Below are 20675 nucleotides of genomic sequence, written 5' to 3'. Positions count from 1 at the left end.
TTTTTTTGGGTGTTGAGTTTGATAAGTTCTTTATAGATTTTGGGTACTAACCCTTTATCTGCTATGTTGTTTACAAATATCTTCTCCCATTCTGTCGGTTGCCTTTTAGTTTTGCTGATTGTTTCCTTCGCTGTGCAGAAGCTTTTTGATGAGGTCCCAGTAGTTCATTTTTGCTCTTGTTTCCCTTGCCTCCGGAGACGTGTTGAGTAAGAAGTTGCTGCGGCTGAGGTCAAATAGGTTTTTGCCTGCTTTCTCCTCCTGTCTTAACATTGAGGGCTTTCATCCATTTTGAGTTTATTTTTGTGTCTGGTGTAAGGAAGTGGTCCAGGTTCATTCTTCTGCATGTCGCTGTCCAGTTTTCCCAGCACCACTTGCTGAAGAGACTGTCTTTATTCCATTGGATGGTCTTTCCTGCTTTTTCAAAGATTAGTTGGCCATATGTTTCTGGGTTCTCTATTCTGTTCCATTGATCTGAGTGTCTGTTTTTGTGCCGGTACCATACTGTCTTGATGATGACAGCTTTGTAGTACAGTTTGAAGTCTGGGGTTGTGATGCCTCCTGCTTTGGTTTTCTTTTTCAAGATTGCTTTGGCTATTCGGGGTCTTTTCTGGTTGGAATCGGGCAGATTTTGTTCTTGTTGTTTCTTTTTGACTTTTTAGTGGAGAGTGACCCGAATATTAATATTGGTTGTGTTGTGGAAGACTCACACTTTAGAAAAAAAAAATCTAATTACAAACAACCTGCAGAGCACATCTTTCATTCTTTCCCTGTCTTCTGAGAACAACTACCGTAAGATTTATGTGTTGAAGTGTAATGCTTTAAGATAAATAATGTGTAGCTTTAACGGAAATAGACCGAATAAATATTTGTGTAGATAAGGCTAGGAATAAGTCAGGATAAATGATTGAAAGAGAATAAGTCTTTGAATATACCTTATTTTTTTGAGAGAGAGAGAGAGCGAGCGAGTGCACACGCATGGTTGCTTGAGAGCTGGGGAGAGGGGCAGAGGGAGACGGGGAGAGAGAATCCCAGGCAGGTCCCATGCCCAGTCTGGAGCCTGATGCGGGGCTCCGCCTCTCAATCCCGAGATCATGACCTGAGCCGAAATCAAGAGTCGGGCGCTTAACCAACTAAGCTACCCATTCGCCCCTCCTTGAATATACCTTATGAAGCTGTTAAAATTATATTATATGTTACTTGGCAAATTTTATTGAGTACTTTCCTTCTAGGACGCATTGTACTAGGATCCTGAAAGGGAAAGGAGCATGATCGTTTTGCCAGATTGAGATACCTCTGAATGGTGCCTGGTCCATAGATGCGCAGTGCACCCCAGGTGAACGAAGTTGGATGAACTCAGATGCGCCATCAAAGTGGCATGAATACCGGCTTTAGAAGAGGGACAGAGAATTCCCGTTTAGGATGATCAGAGGCAGCTCTGTGAAGGAGGTGGTAATTGAGATGGACCTTTGAAGGATGTTTGCCATTGGTGCCAGTTAGGGTGAGGAAGGCGCGAGCGAGGGGATAGGTAACGTTATGGGTGAGGGGTCTTGTAGGACACGTCCTCCTGGGAGTCTTCTGCTCTCTGCTTGTGATAATACATGCCTGGTGGACAGAAATCAAACATTGTATAAAGAAAACTTTAAGGGGCGCCTGGGTGGCTCAGTCGGTTAAGCATCCAGCTTCGGCTCGGGTCATGATCTCGCGGTCTGTGAGTTCGAGCCCTGCTTTGGGCTCTGTGCTGACCGCTCAGAGCCTGGAGCCTGTTTCAGATTCTGTGTCTCCCTCTCTCTCTGGCCCTCCCCCGTTCATGCTCTGTCTCTCTCTCTGTCTCAAAAATAAATAAATGTTAAAAAAAAAAAAAAGAAAACTGAGGGGTGCCTGGGTGGCTCAGTCTGTCAGTGCAGAGCCTGCTTGGAAATCTCTCTCTCTCCCAATCTCTCTCTTTCTCTCTGCCCTTCCCCTCCTCAAAATAAATAAATAAACTTCAAAAAAAAAGAAAACTATGAAAGCTCCTCTCCACGATGACGGTTCATGATTCATAGGGATCATGGATTTTTTTCATTGAATATTATTTCGGGATTTATAAATCTCTTGGTGTTCATTTATTGATACAACCTTTTCCTACCAGCCTATCCCAAGTTCCGTGATACCAAGGCTCAGAATCTCTGCAGAAAGCCATGACCAGGGACAAATATAGTCCTTTCCATTTCACAGAAATCTCAGAATTTCATTGCATTGCCCAGTTTTATTCCTTCTAGGGCTCGAGCCCAGCTCAGTGTTCTAGGAACGTGTCCCACTGAAGGAGGTGTCAAGGACAGAAGGTGTTAGGTGGGTAGGACTCTTCCCTAGCAAGCCCTGCTGCCCGTTCCCTAGGCCAGAGTTAAGGCCGAATGCTGACCATAGCAGGACCTCGTGGCTTTCTCTGTGCTGGCAGCTTTGGTGCCCTGATTTTCCCTGGTTTCCATCGTCGTGGCTATAAGAGCCGAGCTGGTGGCTGTTGTGGAGGAAGGGCCGGAATCTCAGGTATCAGGAGTTTGGGGTCCAAGGTCGTGCTGCTCATGGCATCATCTCTAGAACTGGAGTCAGAGTCAAGGAATGGAAGGGTGTGCGTGCGTGCTAGGTTGTGTTAAAGATACAGATTCCAGGACCTCCCCTCTTACTGACTGAATCAGAATCTCCAATGGGTGTGGTCTAGGGATCTAATTCTCACGCACCCTAAAGATTGGAGACTGCTGATCTGGGAGAAGTAAGCGTGTATGGTAAGGGTGGATTGAGAAAATGGAATAATGGTTAGTGGGGAGGGTGGAGAGCCTCTTTCTTTAAATCTCAGTATTTTTTGTCATTGTTTATGTATTAGGACGGATTAAAAAAGAGAACACAAAGCCAGTGAATAGGGAAGGCGTGGACCCCCCTGTCCACCAGCTGAATTACTGAGTGCTGACGAATAGGAAATGATGCTACATACAGACCCCAGTCCCTAACTTTAGCCAGATGCTGGTCTGTTTTTGTAGCACGACGTGGCTATTTTTACATGTTCCTTGTGCCATCTGATCTGCGTATTATTAAAACTGAGAGTCTCATTTGCCAAAAAACAATTAAGAGGCAGCACTGGAGGCGAACAACAGACTGAGATCAGCTGGGTGGATGCCAGGGTTGATCAGCCAGAAGAGTAAGCGGGCAGAGGCCACAGCCGGGGAACTAAAAGCTGAGAACTCAGGGGCGCCTGGGTGGCGCAGTCGGTTAAGCGTCCGACTTCAGCCAGGTCACGATCTTGCAGTCTGTGAGTTCGAGCCCCGCGTCAGGCTCTGGGCTGATGGCTCAGAGCCTGGAGCCTGTTTCCGATTCTGTGTCTCCCTCTTTCTCTGCCCCTCGCCCGTTCATGCTCTGTCTCTCTCTGTCCCAAAAATAAATAAACGTTGAAAAAAAAAGTTAAAAAAAAAAAAAAAAGCTGAGAACTCAGAAGAAACCTTCGTGCATGACTTTTCAACGTGTTTGCCAAATGGGTGCTCGGAGAGTATTGGCTGGCCCATCGGTGTGGTGTGTCTGGTGTGGCTCTCCCATCCCGTGAGGGGGCTCGAACCTGCCCGCGCTGCCCGCCCGTCGTAGCCCTTCCCACAGGACTTCCCTCCCTCGGCGTGTTTGTCGGGAGATGTACTCGGAGAGTCCCGGGAAGTTTGGGAAGACAGGATTCTCTGTGTGAGGATTTGAAGAATTTTTATTGGGGACGTAAACGCACAAATCGATGAAGAGACTTGACGTTTAAATAGTTATGTCATGGATGATGGAAATTAATATAACCTGACTATAAATGTGGAGTAAAAAATATCAGCTTAGATTATGGTTGATCAGAACAGATTTTCCCATGATAAGGAATCAAAAACGTGTATATTTTTTTGTTTTTAATGGAAGGCACTCATTTTTTTACAAAAAGTGACTATTATGGAGGGATGGAGGGGGACAAAGTGGAAAAGAAGAGTTCTGTTCTTCACTCATGTTCTGTGTGTGAGGACTGGCATGCCCTCCCCTTGACTGCTTCCTGGTGGAAGGAATCCGAGTTCTGCATCTGAAACTTGCTTCCTTCACGGAGGCCTTCAGTTCAGACATTTCCCACTGCACACGCGCACTCGGCTCTGCCTGCGTGGGGGGGGGGGGCGGGGCAGGGATTCAGTTATTCCCCTTTGGCAGACTTTGTTTGTTTTCCGTCTTTTTAATTCAGTTCCTTGGTGGCACCAGCCACGTTTCAAGTTCTCGGGTGCCGCCTGTTGCCGGGAGCTGCCGTTACCGCGCTGTGCGCACTAGGACGTTTCCTCTGTCGCCGAATGTTCTGCCAGACGGCTCTTATCTAACGTCCTGGAAGAAATACCACCTTCGTGTGACGATTCTATAATCCAGTGACTCTTCACAGGTTTTATTTAGCGATCGTGGCATCAGCATTGGAGAAAGTTATGTTGGAGAGAAACACCCGGATTTCCTCCTGTGCCCTCACATCACAAAATGTGTACTATTTTTGTATATTTTTAGTTCTTTTTCTTCTGTTGTCCATTTATTTAATTAATTTATTTTTTAAATTTATTATTATTTTTTAATGTTTAGTTATTTTTGAGAGAGAGACGGAGCTCGAGAGGGAGAGGGGCAGAGAGACAGGGAAAGACAGAATTGGAAGCAGGCTTCAGGCTCCGAGCTGCCAGCACAGAGCCCGACGTGGGGCTCAAACTCATAAACCGCGAGATCATGACCTGAGCCGAAGTTGGACACTTAACTGGCCACCCAGGTGCCCCCCAACATTTTTTTTTAATTTTTACTGTTTATTTTTTGAGAGAGAGACAGGGTGCAAGTGGGGGAGGAGCAGAGAGAGAGGGAGACACACAGAATTTGAAGCAGGCTCCAGGTTCCGAGCTGTCAGTGCAGAGCCCAACGTGAGGCTCAAACTCACGAACTGTGAGATCATGACCTGAGCTAAAGTCGGATGCTCAACCAACTGAGCCACCCAGGTGCCCCTATTTTTAGTTATTTTGAGTCTTACTGTAGGGGCATACTTTTTCATACTAAGGATTATTACATGTGTGTTATATTTTGTCATATGTGAACATTCACGAGGTGGTTACATGTTTACATTTTGTACATGTACACTATTTTTTCCATGTTTTTATTTATTTTTGGGACAGAGAGAGACAGAGCATGAACGGGGGAGGGGCAGAGAGAGAGGGAGACAGAATCGGAAACAGGCTCCAGGCTCTGAGCCATCAGCCCAGAGCCTGACGCGGGGCTCAAACTCACGGACCGCGAGATCGTGACCTGGCTGAAGTCGGACGCTTAACTGACTGCGCCACCCAGGCGCCCCATGTACACTATTTTATACTAAGGCATCATAACTGTAGTCACTCCTTAATCACTGGGCATCAAAGTCATGTTTTTATCACTATCTGTGCTTTTTTGTATTTGGAGAGAGAGAGCATGATCAGGGGAGGGGCAGAGAGAGAGGGAGACGCAGAATCTGAAGCAGGCTGTAAGCTCCCAGCTGTCAGCACAGAGCCCGACTCAGGGTTCAAACCCACGAACTTCGAGATCATGACCTGAGCCAAAGTCAGATGCTTAACTGACTGAGCCACCCAGGCACCCCTGTTATGATGTTTTTAAAGTTTATTTCTTTATTTTTGAGGGAGAGTGCAAGTGAGGGGGGGGGGAGAGAGAGAATCCTAAGCAGGCTCCATACTGTCAGCATGGAGCCCGACACGGGGCTCGAACTCTCGAACCGTGAGATTATGACCTGAGCCGAAGTCAGACGCTTAATGGACTGAGCCCCACAGGTGCCCCATCCATGCTTTTGTGTAAGTAGTTTTACAAAAGTGTTATTTTGAGTTGCGCTACTCAAAGTATGGTTGCTGAGATAAATTACATGTTTAGCTTTCTGGCTTTTGCTACAGTTTTGGCAGATTGAAGTCTTTTTCAAAGGAAGGAAAGAACTTGGCTTTTTGGAGAGAGTAGGTGAGATGTGTCAGCTGTGGGAAATGAGCTATGCAATTCATTGGGGGAGAAAAAGAAGTTATTTAAAAACTTAAGAATAAATGTGCTTTATTGGAATAGATTCTGGCAATGCTGAAAATCTTAAATTTTCACTAGAGATGGGAGTTCGGAGTGGAAACTAAGTGTTTGCAATAATTTTTTTTCCTAGATGAGGCCGATGATGATGACGATCCAGAATATAACTTCTTGGAAGATCTTGATGAACCAGATACAGAGGATTTCCGCACTGACCGGGCAGTGAGAATCACCAGTGAGTCTGCGTTTACTATGAACCGGCTTTGGACTGTTCCACATCTACTTTTGTTTACTTTGTAGATTTTTGAGGGTGATGTTTACAACCCATCTGAGTTAAGACATTTAAGCTTACTCTTCCCATTTATTTCTGTAACTCTTTAAACATATATATATCTGGAAGCCTATGAGTCATTCGTTTATGCATCTCCTAGTCGCGCACTGTGGCCAACATCTGGCAGAGAGCGTTCCTAGGATGCCACAGTGAATAAGGAATGGCCTCTGCCCTGTAAGACATCAGCTCAGTAGTGGATGCAAACAGAAAAAGTTACAATACAAAATGACAAGTGCTATAATAGGTTGTATATAAGGTTACTAGTGGCCTAGAGAGGGTATAGTCTCCTAGTGGACGGTGTGCAGTAGGGTGGGTGGGCTGGGGAAGAACCCACATGATGAGAAGTTTCATCTCAGTTTTGAAGGAAGAGTAAGAAATTTTGGGTGAGAGGTGCCTAGCACGTGACTCTTGATCTTAGGGCTGTAAGTTCAAGCCCCGCATGGGGTGTAGAGATTGCTTAAAAATAAAATCTTATAAAAAAGATTTGGGGTGAATGGGGACCGATGGATGTTGCAAATAGGCAGAAGAGTGTTCACAAACCACAGGATTGTGAGGCAACAGAACTGCATTTGGAAACTAGTAAGGAGTTTGGTGTGGAAGGTGAGCAGTGTTCAGATCCTGGAGAACCTTGAATTTGCGTTTTAATCTGTTCAAAAGGAGAGCTCAGAGTTTTAGGCAAGAAACTAATAGGAACTGATTGGGATTTTAGAAATACTACTTTGGGAGCGCCTGGGTGGTTCATGAGTATCTGACTCTTGATTTCGGGTCAGGTCATAACGTCAGTGTTGTGAGATCAAGCCCCCCATCGGGTTCTGCACTGAGTGTGGAGCCTGCTTAAGATTCTCTCTGCCCCTCTCCCCTGCTCGCTCACTCTCTGTCCTTTAAAAACAAAAAAAGAGGGGCATCTGGGTGGCTCAGTCAGTTGGACGTCTGACTTCGGCTCAGGTCATGATCTCACAGTTCGTGGGTTCGCGCTCCGTGTCAGGCTCTGTGCTGACAGCTCAGAGCCTGGAGCCTGTTTCAGATTTTGTGTCTCCCTCTCTCTCTGCCCCTCCCCTGTTCATGCTCTGTCTCTGTCTCAAAAATAAACGTTGAAAAAAAAATTAAAAAAAAAAAAACAACCAAAAATAAAAACAAAAAAAGAAAAATACTTTTTTTTTTAAACGTTTATTTATTATTGAAAGACAGAGAGAGTTAGAGCGTGAGCAGGGGAGGGGCAGAGGGAGAGGCAGACACGGAATCCAAAGCAGGCTCCAGGCTCCGAGCTGTCAGCACAGAGCCTGACGCAGGGCTCGAACTCACAAACTGCAAGATCATGACCTGAGCTGAAGGTGGATGCTTAACTGACTGAGCCACCCAGGCGCTCTGAAAAATACTACTTTGATTTAACACCAATTTAATGTATTAATTTGGTGGGTAAAGAGAGAAAGATTAGAGGCACGAAGAACAGTTAAATGACTTGGCTGGAGGCGTTTGTTTAAAAATTATTTCGTTGGCTATGTTAGCGATGATAGAAAACCTATATTTCAGGAAGTATTGACTTTTATTTACTTATTTACTTAGAGAAAGAGAGATAGAGCACGAGTGGGGGAGCGGCAGAGAGAGAGAGAGGGGGAGGGAGAGGATCCCAAGCAGGCCCCTTGCTCAGCGAGGAACCTGATGCAGGGCTCAATCCCATGACCCTGGGATTATGACCTGAGCCAAAATGGAGAGTCAGGTGCTCCACCAACTGAGCCACTCAGGGCCCCCAAGCTTTCTATTCTTGATCTCAGCTCAGGTCTTGATCTCAGGTTTGTGAGTTCAAGTCCTATGTTGGGCTCTGTGCTGGGCGTGAAGCCTGCTTAAAACATAAAAAAAATTTTTAAAATGTGGAATGCCATTTCTTTTAGGAAGATCTTCCCTTATTTGGTACGTTAGGACAAAGTTAGAGGAAGCATCGAAAGGATTCAAAGTGTAGACTGAAAAGGCTTGAGGACTTAGGCTTTGAGAAAGCTGGAGGGGAGTCGAGGAAGCTATGAGAAAAACCAAGGATGTCTAGTGTCAGAAACCAAGGGATGAGTTGTTCCAGGAACCACTGGCCCACGTACCTGGTGATGAGACATGTCTGCCGGGTGCTGGGAAGATCTCCTTCCAGCGTGGCTCCCGGCCTGGCGCATGCTTGTCTTCCCTTTTCATCTGTCACTTTCTTCCGTTTACAGACCGTTTCTCAGGAAGACCTTCCCAGTTAGGACTGTTCTTGCTTTGCGATTCCCCCGACTTTATGTGTCCTTAGTGACCACCTCATGGTTGCCCAGGTCCTAACCATCTTATCCCCAGGCCTGTAGCTTCTTTGGGAGTGTCTCCTGTTTGCAGTCATGGGTTTTGCCAGCCAAATAGTGAACATCTCTGGGATGCCTAGATGAAGGGCCGTCCTCTCTTGTTGTAGGGTTGTGATCATAAGTAAAAACTGAGGTAGAATTCCGGGTTTATTCCTACCCTGTATCCTCTGATGTGTGACGTTATCATATTATGATCCGTATAAGAGGACGTGTCCTTACACGGATGACAAACATTTAAAAACTAAGTGTAGAATCACAGAGTTTGGAAAGCTTCACGTGGTCATGTATTTTCCTCCCACTTGAGGGTGTGTTTGTAGCTCCTGTGATGTGGCCTTTTCATCTGTGGGTGACCCAGTGTCAGGGAGCTTCTCAGTGGTGAGGGTGGCGCGTCCCAGTGCTGAGCGCTGAGCGCCTCCTAACATTTTCCCTCCGGAACCTGGGTGTGCCCTTGTACTTCTGTTTGTCCCAAGTGTGCATAGTAAGAGATGTTCCTTTCCCTGCGTTTTTTCTTTGCTGTGTCAAACGTACTGTTTCTTCAGTTCTCCAAACATAGTTGCCCTAGTCAGCTTCCTCTGCGTTCTGGCCTTTATTTCTTTAAAAAAAAATTTTTTTTTAACGTTTATTTATTTTTGAGAGAGAGAGACAGAGCGTGAGCGGGGGCAGGGCAGAGAGAGAGGGAGACACCGAATCTGAAGCAGGCTCCAGGTTCCGAGCTGTCAAGCACAGGGCCCAACACGGGGCTCAAACTCATGGACTGTGAGATCATGACCTGAGCTGAAGTCGGACGCTCAACCAGCTGAGCCACCCACGTGCCCCATGGCCTTTATTTCTTATAAACTTCTCTCCCATTGCATTTTCTTATGGAACTTCTAAAAAATACGTAGAAAAGTTGAAAGAATTGTACATTGAACATCCACATACCCACCACCTAGGTTCTGTAATTCACTTTTAATCTATCTGTTTTATACTAAGCAGCTGCATCCGGCTCTCTTTCCATCTGTCAATCCATGTGGGTTATTCTCATGCTGATTGCAAAGTGGGCTGGAGACACCAGCATTCTTCACTCTGAAACATTTCAACATGCGTATCATTAATTAGAGTTCAGTATTTATCTACAGTTTTTTCTAAGTTTATTTATTTATTTTGAGAGAGCGAGAGAGGGAGAGAGAGAGAGAGAATCCCAAATAGGCTGTGCACTGTCAGCACAGAGCCTGACCGCGGTTCTTGATCTCACGACTGTGGGATCATGACCTGAGCCGAAATCAAGAGTCAGACGCTTAACCAACTGAACCACCCAGGCGCCCCTCTACAATTTCTCTTTTTAGGTAAATTTATACACCATGTATTACACAAAATTTTAGTGTAGCGTTCAGTGAGTCTTGACATGCTTCCACGTGTGTAATAATCCCGTGTGGGAATATGGAACTGTCACCCCAGGAGGCTCCGTCATGCCCCTTCCAACCCAGCCTCCCCGAAGCACCTGCTGTTGTGATTTTTTTCAGTAACAGGTTAGATTTGCCTGTTTCAGAAGTTCATGTATATGCTCTGTTGTGTAGAGCTTCTTTCTTTCACTCAGCACACGGTTTTTGAGATTCATCTGTTTGCAAGTATCACTGCTTTTTTCCTTCCATCGCTGTGCAGGATTCTGTTGTATAAATACACGTCTTTGGTCATCTGTTTTTTTATCTGTTCCCAGGTGTTAACGGACACTTGGGTTTTTCTGAGTTTTTGCTATGTTGAATGAAGTGCTCTGAACTTTCTTGTTTCAAGACAGATGATTCCTTTGTCTTGGGGCAGCTGTCCAGGAGATGAATTCCTGGTCATATGGTAGATGTGTGCTTAGTTCTAGAGGGAATTATCAGACCTTTTGTCAAAGTGGATTTCATTGTCCTTCTCATGGATTTGCATGGCTCTTTCTGCCATCTCCGAGGGGCTCTTACAGAGATGGTCACAGACCTGCCTCAGTCCCCTGGACCCGGCCTGTGACTCTGCACTCATTCAGTGACAGGCTTGCCTTCTTGGATAGTCGCATGGTTTTGGAGTGGCTGTGTCATATTAAACTTGAGGTCAACCAAAGTATTCACATCTTTTTCAGATTGTTTTGAGCCATTTCACCTTTTCATCCACTTAAGAAACTGATTTTTGGGGTGCCTAGGTGGCTCAGTCGGTTAAGCGTCCGACTTTGGCTCGGGTCATGATCTTGCGGTCGGTGAGTTTGAGGCCCGCGTCTGGCTCTATGCTGTCAGCACAGAGTCTGGAGCCTGCTTTGGGTTCTGTGTCTCCCTCTCTCTCTCTGCCCCTCCCCTGCTTGCGCTTTGTCTCTGTCTCTTAAAAGTAAATAAACATTTTAAAAAAATTAAAAAACACCCTGATTTCGAAGAATCCTAAATGTAAGACTTTAAAGTTGTTAAGTTTCACCCAATTAATTTGACAACACATGGGGTTTTAAGTCTGTCATCAGTTGGTCTAGCAGTCCCTTCCAGCTTTATATGATTTACAGATGTGATAAGTGTGTTTTTTGGGTCTTCTGGGTCATTGATGCAGTTGCTTGATGGTTTAGGTTCTGTCTTGACTGCACTCAGTAGGCCAGGCCAGGACTGGATTTACGTTACGGGAAGGTCATCTAGCTTATGTTCCTGTACGTCTTCCCAGCAGAACTTTCCGAAGGGTCCGTTTGTTCCGTCATGTGTCCCCAAGCATCTGGAACAGGGACTGAGCATAGCTGGTATTCAGGACACGTTTTTGAATGAATGAATGAATGATAGCCATGACGATTTTATCAAATGTCTTGCTGAAAACAAGACATACTGTCTTCTTGGAATTCCCTCTAATTGGAAAACAAAACTAACTTGAGCCAACAACTCTGTGTGGCTTTTTTTTCCAGAGAAGGAAGTGAATGAACTCATGGAAGAGCTGTTTGAAACTGTGAGTACGTGGTCCTTGAGTGGGGACTCGGGGTGGTGGATGTGGACTCACCAGCGAGCTCTGTCCTTTGGTCCCGGGGCTCTCCGTCCTGGAGGGTGGTTTGACCAAGCCAGTGCAGGGCCCTCGGGAGAGAGTATGGTGGGAGGGGAGTTTCGCTAACTAATAAACTTTGAGTACCCATATATGGGTTCTTCCTAGTAAAGTCCCCCCTGCAGACTTTGGGTGGCCTCCCCAACTGTCATTCATCATCCTTAAAGATTGCAGATTAGTTTTGGGATATTCTGGGCACAGATAGTTAGCCTTTCTCATAAACCTGTCTCCTAAAAGATATTGCTCTGTCTTCACCACTGCAAGTGGTCGATTGAGACACTTTTGTTCCTGACCTAACGGTCAGCCGTGCGCACGATCGTGGGCGCTCTGAAGTGAGGGCGTGTGAGGAAGCTCCTGCCTGCAGTCCTCCCTCCCCTCCCGCCGCTGGGCGACACGCACATGCCCATCCCCTCTGCCCGCAGTTCCAGGACGAGATGGGACTGTCCAACGTGGAGGATGACGGCCCAGAGGAGGAGGAGCGCGTGGCTGAGCCCCGGCCTAGCTTCAACACCCCTCAAGCCCTGCGGTAGGCCAGCCAGAGACGTTGAGGCGCAGAGGGGAGAAAAGCGTGTTTTCAGACGCTCGGGTTCCCGGTTTCCCGTTGCTAACTCCCCGCTGTCACTGATGGAAGGAGGGTCTCCCGTGAATCAGTCTCCTTGCTATGGGGCAGCACAGCCACAGACCAGGCTGCGCCTGTTTGGGAAGGGAGAGAAAACAGTAGCTGGCGTCCATAGCAGCCTCTCCAGGTGAGTGGTGCTGGAGCGGTGCGAGGACTCGGTGGCCAGCCACAGAAACCACCCCCGGTCATACTAGCCTTGTGTCCCTTTTGTTCTCCTCATTGGCCGTTGACGTTGTGTCAGTGTTAGTGACAGTCTGTGGCTGCGGCAGTAGGCGAGCAGCCCGCGAACCAGCTGCAGTCACGCCCGGGGCTTGGAGTCGCACTGCCCCTCCACCCCCACGTGTGACGGGTCTGCACGGTCCATCTGGGCTGTAGTGTGTTGTCCATTCTTTCTGCGTAGCAGCACATGTGGTCAGGTGACTGGCTGGTGGTCAGGGTGTGCTCTGTGCCTGGGTGGTGCTGTGTGTGAGCTTAGCAGCGTGACCTGGATCGGAGAGCTTGGGAGCCATCGGAAAGCTAGGCCTTCAGGGAACGGGCAATTTAGTACAGGAAACAAGGTCTGCTGACCGTTCCATAAAAGCCCGAAATACACGCCATTATAATAAATACCATAATATAATTACAACACAATCTCGGGATAGCCTCCCCCTCCCTTTTTTGTTTTTAACCTTCAATGAGGTATAATTTTCTTTACTGTTTATTTTTGAGAGAGTGTGAGTGGGGGATGGACAGAGAGAGGGGAGACAGAGGGTCAGAAGTGGGCTCCATGCTGTCATCAGAGAGCCCGATGTGGGGCTCGAACTCATGAACCATGAGATCATGGCCTGAGCCAAAGTTGGACGCTCAACCCGCTGATGAGCCACCCGGGCGCCCTCTTATTCAGGTATAATTGACAAAATTGTAAGATACTGAAAGTGTGCTACATGGTGATAGGATAAAAGTTTACTTTGTGAAAGATCCTGCCCCCCCCCCCCCCAATCGAGTTAGGGAACACTTTATCATTTCACCTATTTACTTTTTTGGGGGGAAACATTTTCGAGATTTCTAAGAGTCTTTCTTTGACCCACTTTCTGAGTTCATAATGCAGTTGATTTGTGAACATGCTTTGGTCGCAGGGAAAGTGAGCCATCGGGGTCCCCCTCGTCGGCCACCTGAGCAATACTTTGTAAAACCAGCTGCGGGCTGTTTGTGCTTCATCCACGTTTCTCGTGCTTCTGCTCCTCTGTTGTTCTGCTGGGAGCACAGACAATGGAGTTTTCAGATCTCAGGAAACATCGTACCTAGGCCTGTGCCATGACCTTAGGTTTTTAGCCTGTGCCTGCTAAAAACTGTGAAAGGAAACATAGTGTTTATCTCCGGAGGCCACAGAAAAGTTACCATGTAGCTGTTGTTACTCTTGTTGCCACGTAGAGATTTCATACTTGCTGGAGCTGGTTGTGTCCTCACTGCACACAACCCCGGTCCCGCCTTAGTCCTGGAGTGCGGGGGCTCTGCCTCAGAGCCGGCCTGGGAGCTAGGCATGTGGGTGCTTCAGCCCTGGATGGCCGCTCTCAGGAGGCGGGGGCCGGTCCCACAGCCGAGGGGAGGGATTTGGGCTAGAAGGGGAGGTGCTCACGGGCAGGCAGGGCGATACTTGAACCAGCTTCTCACTGTGTTTCCCAGCTGCCCTGTGGTTCAGTGGATCCCTTCACACTAGGTCTTGGTCAGAGAGGAAGGCAGGGCAGCCTAGATGGACGGGAGTCGGCAGGAGGGCAGAAGCCGGACCTGGGGTGTGGTCATGTGTGAGTGAGGGAACAGATGCCGGGCTTGGAGAAGATTCCGTGCCACCGTTCGGGACACGTCCCAGGCTAATTGTGGATGTCAGGAGGCCCCAAGGATGAGGGGCTCCTCCTGCTGGCTCCCGGACTCCTTTGTTATCCAGACATTTCTCTGTTCCTAGATTTTTGTCTAACTTCTCCTTCGTTTGTGTATTATGTAGAGGACTAATCGTGGAAGAACGAGGGGGCAGTGCAGTTCGGGACCATCTTATTTGAATTTTTGCTAACAGCTTATGCTAACAGACTTGGATAGACTGGGAGTTTGTTGGCTGAAGTGGGATGTGGGAGTCGGCAGAAGGTGGAAGTGACGCAGACTCTTAGCCTGCCGTCGTCGGGGGGACTTGGATGGGCTGGGGACCTAGGGAATGTTCACGTGCGGTCACCTCCCTGTCGGGGATAGGTTTGAGGAACCACTGGCCAACTTGCTAAATGAGCAGCACCGCACAGTGAAGGAGCAGCTTGAACAGCTGAAGGTGAAGAAGTCTTCGGGCAGACAGCAGCAGGAGGTCGAGAGGGCGAAGCCCCAGAACGAGAAGGTCCACCAGACGCTGACTCTAGACCCGGCGCAGAGGCGGCGGCTTCAGCAGCAGATGCAGCAGGTAAGACCCCTCGGCGAGGCCGGCGCCGGGTCGTCCGCGGCCCGCCACTGAAGCGGTGGTCTGAATATCCGGAGCAGGTGGCTCGATGTGCCTTGGAATCAGAGGGCCGCGGCCTTCTCATCGCTTAGGCCCTCGGAAGGCACCGTGTTTGTACCCGTAGGGCTCAGGCAAGAGCACTCGTGCACGTGGCCACCCTTGACATTAGGATCACAGGTTTCTGTCTCTCCTAATCCGTTCTGAACTGAACAGCCTCACTTCCCGGAGGAGTTTTTTCTTCCTAATTTCAGTCCCTCTGGTCTGAGGCTAAGATTCCTCTGGCTCTGTCATTTTGCTGGAGGAACATCTCTGAGAGACTCACACCACGCGAAGGTGCCATCTCCTCGTCTCTTCGGAAAGCAGAGCGTGTGGTCGAGTGGCAGACATCTCGGGAGAGCCTTCTGGGACCCTGAAGTGACAACCTCGTAACGTGTCGCTGTGTCGTTTCCTTTCCCTCCTTAGCACGTGCAGCTCTTGACGCAGATTCACCTTCTCGCCTCCTCCAACCCCAACCTCACTTCGGAGGCCAGCACCACCAGGATATTTCTCGTAAGGCTCCACGTGTCCTTCCCTCTACAGACTTGGGGGTTGGTTAGCCTGGGAGGTCGCTTCGCACAGATGCTCACCCGCCACCGTCTACGTTCATTCTTGTCTCCTGCACACGTTGGCAGCTACTCCTGTGGCTTCCTGTGTTTGCCAAGAGAGCATGAGGCTCTGACCTCCAGGAAGACCAGAGAGCCATCCAGTTTTCTTAGGACTGTTCTGTGACTTTTTTGTTGGGCTTTCTTCCTCATCTTTAGACTTACCCTGACTTCTTAGGTTTTCCATACTTCTGTTCTTTTTACTGAATTCATTGTCCGTTCATCTGGCTCAATAGCTACGTGTATAGGATTAATTTCGGTTCTGACATTTTTAAGCATTTTGGAGGAAAGGGTTTTAATTTTGAATTGTCTAGGTGTTATTCAGAGAAACCAAAAGAAAGTTTTAAATTTTTTTTTTTTTTTAACGTTTATTTATTTTTGGGACAGAGAGAGACAGAGCATGAACTGGGGAGGGGCAGAGAGAGAGGGAGACACAGAATCGGAAGCAGGCTCCAGGCTCCGAGTCATCAGCCCAGAGCCTGACGCGGGGCTCGAACTCATGGACCGTGAGATCGTGACCTGAGCTGAAGTCGGACGCTTAACCGACTGAGCCACCCAGGCGCCCCGAAAAGAAAAAGTTGTAAAAAGTAATTGTTCTCACTCTTGAGAACCTTAGTTCTAGCTGGGGAGCCAGACCGAGCATCCTGCAGGCTGAGCGGTGGAACGAGTGTCGGCGCCCCTCCTGGATATCCGAGGGCTCAGCCACAGAGTGCTCTGGGTGGAGTAATTATAGCGATTGATTTTTACCTGTGTTTACCCTCTAGCTGGAGGGCAGGTCTCCCCTCAGAGGCTGACAGGGGCTCCGCTAGTGTTAGTCGTCTGGGACTGAGGTCTCCTTTGTGCCCTGTCTTCCCAGAAAGAGCTGGGAACCTTTGCTCAGAGCTCCGTCGCTCTCCGCCATCAGTTCAACCCGAGGTTTCAGACCTTGTTCCAGCCCTGTAACCTGCCGGGGGCAGTGCAGCTTGTGGAGGCCTTCAGCACACATGTCAGCGTCGACTGGAGTCCTCGGAAAACTGTCAAGAAGACTGGTAGGGACAGATCTGTTCACTTCTGCCTTTACTTGCCTTGACAAGTGGGAGTCTCACCCCATACCTGGCGTCCTAGCAGACGGGACGTTGATACCCACTGCCTAAGTTCTGGAAGGACGTGACAGTGCTTGGGCTTCTGTGAGGGCCGGGGCGGTGGACAGGATGGTGCAGGGGGCAGAGATGTGCGCTCCGTGCTGAGAAGTGTCCCAGACGGATGTGAGGGTGGGAAGTACCACGCGCGAGGTCGGGACAGCCTGGGGTCTGGCAAAGAGGAAAGTCAAGTGCTTAAGTTGGTTTGTGGTTAGGGTTTTACTCTCTTTTTCATCAAGAAACTTTTATTTTCCTTCATGGTTGCAATGGTGTCTCCATTTTTTTTTTTTTGAAGATCATTTGAACATTAGCAAATGCATTTTATTATTTATTTATTTATTTATTTATTTATTTATTTATTTATTTATTTATTTTAAACGTTTTTATTTATTTTTGAGACAGGGAGAGACAGAGCATGAACAGGGGAGGGTCAGAGAGAGGGAGACACAGAATCTGAAACAGGCTCCAGGCTCTGAGCTGTCAGCACAGAGCCTGATGCGGGGCTCGAACTCACAGACTGCGAGATCATGACCTGAGCTGAAGCCGGCCGCTTAACCGACTGAGCCACTCAGGTGCCCCGGTGTCTCCATTTTGAATGAAATGTTGATTTGGGGAATTAGGCACAAATCAGACGTGTTGAACATTTGCCACGTTCGATATTCTGAAGATGGTGCTGGCTGGCTTTCTACCTTGCATCGCTGAGTAGTTTGTGAGAAAATGTGTGCTGTTCCCTTGAATGAAATGATTGCTTCTGATTTGTTTCCTGGTTTAGAAGATCAGTTGTGGTTTGCTCCGGGTGTGTTGGTCTTCGGATTTTCTTTTTAAATCCCTGACTTTTGCAGTGAAGTGGAATATAATTGAGTTTAAGTACACTGTGTCACACACAGGGATCTCAAACTAGTTTCTTAGCCCTGTGTTGGTAATGAAAACTTGCACACCGTGGTGATAAATGCCGCCTGTGGGGTCCCGTGGTTTCTTCTGGGGAGATAAAAACATTTGTGGAGGGAGAAGCACGAATTCAGTCGTGTTTCCTCTCTCTGGAGAGGCAGACAGGCCTGGAGTTGAGAGGCTGAGGCAGCAGGACAGAACTGAGTGAGACGGAGGTGTCTCACTCCTCCTATGGCTTTTGTTCCCAACCCCAGGAGGACTCTGGGAGGACTTAATGAAAGTTAAGTAAGAATCAAATCAAATAAAATTTGGAATACCAGGTTTGTGAGGGAGATTGAAGAAGTTCACATCTTACCCTGGAAGAAAGCAAGCATTGTTGAAGGTCACTTATCTTCCAAGGATCTAAAGGGGGAGAGGAGGTAACGACTTTGAGCACACAGTGAGCCGGGTGTTCTCGGTCATCATTGTTGTGAGTGTCCCTGTTACTTAGGGGTTAGGGGTCCCACACGGGAAGGGTGAGAGGACTAGCTGGCAGGAGCTCACGGGGGACTCCCGGCAGGCATGTGTCAGGCTGAGGACGATGGCTGAAACCTTGGGCGAGGCAGGGCGGGAGGGCGGGCTTCCCTAGGGAGGGACGGCTCTAGATAAATGCGAGAGTGCGTTCGGAAGCTTTTGTGAAGCCCTCTTTTGTTCTAGAATTTCATTTACCACAGGATTTTGTTTTCTCACAGCAGATGAATTTCCCTGTTTGCCAAAGCAAGTGGCTTGGATCCTGGCCACGAGCAAGGTGTTCATGTATCCAGAGCTACTTCCAGTGTGTTCTCTGAAGGCAAAGAATCCCCAGGATAAGATTTTCTTCACGAAGGCCGAGGACAAGTAAGAGTTTACTGTGGGGGAACAGATGCACAGGGTGACCCGAGGAGAACTAGTTGTTTCTCTTGTGCTCAGGGGAGATAGGGCGTGTGTCATCAGACATGGACACACAAGGCCAGAAGCAAAGCGGTCTCGCTGGGCCCACTCCTGTGCTGTGTCCGCAGCAGCAGTGCCAGGGGGACTGCTCTTTTTGGGGAACAATGTGCAGTTTTGAAACATTTTTAACTTGTGTTTTGTTTTTGAGTTATTGTAAAAACCAGTCTCATAGTACTGGTAGAAGAAATTTTTCAAAGGAAAAAAAAATTAAAAAAAAAATGTTTTTAAAGTGTCTATTTTTGAGAGAGAGAGACAGAACGTGAGCAGGGGAGGGGCCGAGAGAGAGGGAGACACAGAATCCGAAGCAGGCTCCAGGCTCTAAGCTGTCAGCACAGAGCCCGACGTGGGGCTCGAACTCACGGACCGTGAGATCATGACCTGAGCCGAAGTCGGAAGCTCGACCGACTGAGCCACCCAGGCACCCTGATGTTTTATTTATTTTTGAGAGAGAGAGAGGGAGACACAGAATCCGAAGCAGGCTCCAGGCTCTAAGCTGTCAGCACAGAGCCCGATGCGGGGCTCGAACTCATGAACCGGAGATCATGACTTGAACTCAAGTGGGACGCTTAACCAGTGGAGCCACCCAGGCGCCCCAATGGCAAAAAATTTTTATCTGTTATTCTAACCACTCTAAGACAATGATTTTTTTTTTTCTTTCCTTTGTGGTTTTTTCTTTTTTTTTGTAAATTCTCCTGCTGTAGGGCTTGAACTCACAGCCCTGAGATCGAGAGTCACATGCTCTATCCACCTAGCCAGCAAGTGCCTCCAATGATTTTTCTTTTTGCATTTTCCATATAATCTTTATTGGCAATTTAAGTATAATTTTGTTTTGTTTTGTTTTTACCTAACACCTTGAAATTGTTCTTCTGTACTGTCACATTGTCTTTACTTTTGTTTCTGTGTGTTGTCTTTTAAAGTGATATTTAATGGCCTTACGATAGTCCTTTTATTTGCCACTTTTATTTTTTCTCCTCTCTTGTTTTGCTGTTGTAGCGAGGCTTCCCCAAGGATCTGTGTGCATAGAGCTTTTGAAAGTATTTTGGGTTTACCCCTTTGGGTAAATTGCCAAGCGTGAGGTTATTTGACGAAGGTCATGAACACTTCCACGGCTCTTGATTTGTGCCGCCCGCTGCCGTGGCGGCCTGTGGTGTACAGGTGCCGCGGTTGAGTGGGTCGTGCGGGGAGGCGGTTGGTGCTGAGTTTAACGTCACACAGAGCCCGTTGTTCATCTCATACTTGTTCCCTGAGCCCCATTCTCCTTCCTTTGCCTTCCTTTGAGCTGAGCAGGTCTTAGAACCTACCAGCTCTCAGGAAATGCCGGCCGTTCTGTGTCGACTCATGCAAGAATGAGGTGTGGGAACGGTGGGTCGTACCCCGCGGAGTTCTCTGGGGAGAAGTGTCCCGCTGGTCAGCACTGCCCCTCTCTCAGTTTGTTGGCTTTAGGGCTAAAGCACTTTGAAGGGACCAAGTTTCCGAAGCTGCTGATGAGCAAGTACCTCCTCACCTGCAAGACCGCCCACCAGCTGACCGTGCGGATCAAGAACCTCAACATGAACCGCGCGCCCGACAACATCATCAAAGTGAGTGCCTGGCTCCTCCCGCCCCAGCTGGGGGCTCCCGGGCAGCCCTTCCTCCCCTCGAAGTCCCTCGTCCTCCTCTTACGGGCATTTCTCCTAAAAATAAAAGCATCCCAACTCTTAAAATATTTCTTGACCTCACGCTTCCCTCTAGCCGCCTGTCTTCTTGGCCTCCAGCCTTCTTGAAAGGGTGAACGACATTCCACCGTATCCTTGTCCTTGGCTCTTTCTGTCAAAGTTAAAAGTACATACTTCGTAAAAGGTACCTAAGAGCTTTGAAGAGTCGGATAGTTCTGTGAGGCTGATCATGAAAACTGGTATTTCTCTCTCCGTTTCCTGCTGCCGTTTTGAGGGGTGGCGTGTCTGCCTCCGTGTCCGGGTGGCTTGCGGGGTCGTTGCCACCGCTTGACGTTTTGCCCTGAGGCGTCACTTAACTGAAGCGCAATCAGGGCGGCGGAGACTCAGCCCTCCCCTCCTCCCCGTGCCACAGCCCCTTGTCACCACGTGGCATCTCCTGTTGTCTGGCTTTCCCACGAGACCACAGTTGGCTAGATCGTGTTCAGGGCTCACGTTAAAACGTGATAGCGCGTTGTGAACGCTCCTCGCAGCTGAGCGGTGTGGTCCAGCCTGGTTGCTTGGCTTTTCCTGCGGGCATGTAGTGTTTTGTGGGGTAGTAGTTGCGTTTGGGGGAGTGGGTAGAGCTCGCTC

General features: G+C 48.3%; 1 protein-coding gene across 9 annotated transcripts in view; it reads left to right on the top strand.

The window, feature by feature from the left end:
• GON4L (gon-4 like) overlaps positions 1-20675 on the top strand; it is a 73792-nt gene that overhangs the window by 37711 nt on the left and 15406 nt on the right. For 8 of the 9 annotated variants that reach the window (XM_053208770.1, XM_053208769.1, XM_053208768.1 and 5 more), the window contains 8 exons: positions 6173-6274; positions 11573-11613; positions 12126-12229; positions 14540-14738; positions 15237-15323; positions 16272-16443; positions 18153-18297; positions 19820-19970. In XM_053208770.1, coding sequence (XP_053064745.1) covers positions 6173-6274; positions 11573-11613; positions 12126-12229; positions 14540-14738; positions 15237-15323; positions 16272-16443; positions 18153-18297; positions 19820-19970 — 1001 coding nt within the window. The remainder of the gene's footprint in view (positions 1-6172; positions 6275-11572; positions 11614-12125; positions 12230-14539; positions 14739-15236; positions 15324-16271; positions 16444-18152; positions 18298-19819; positions 19971-20675) is intronic. The other variant, XM_053208766.1, reaches the window with a different exon arrangement.

The sequence above is a fragment of the Acinonyx jubatus genome, chromosome E4, assembly GCF_027475565.1.
Source record: "Acinonyx jubatus isolate Ajub_Pintada_27869175 chromosome E4, VMU_Ajub_asm_v1.0, whole genome shotgun sequence".
Taxonomy (NCBI): domain Eukaryota; kingdom Metazoa; phylum Chordata; class Mammalia; order Carnivora; family Felidae; genus Acinonyx; species Acinonyx jubatus.
Note: the sequence above shows the minus strand (reverse complement) of the source record. Positions and strands in the feature narration are given on the sequence as shown.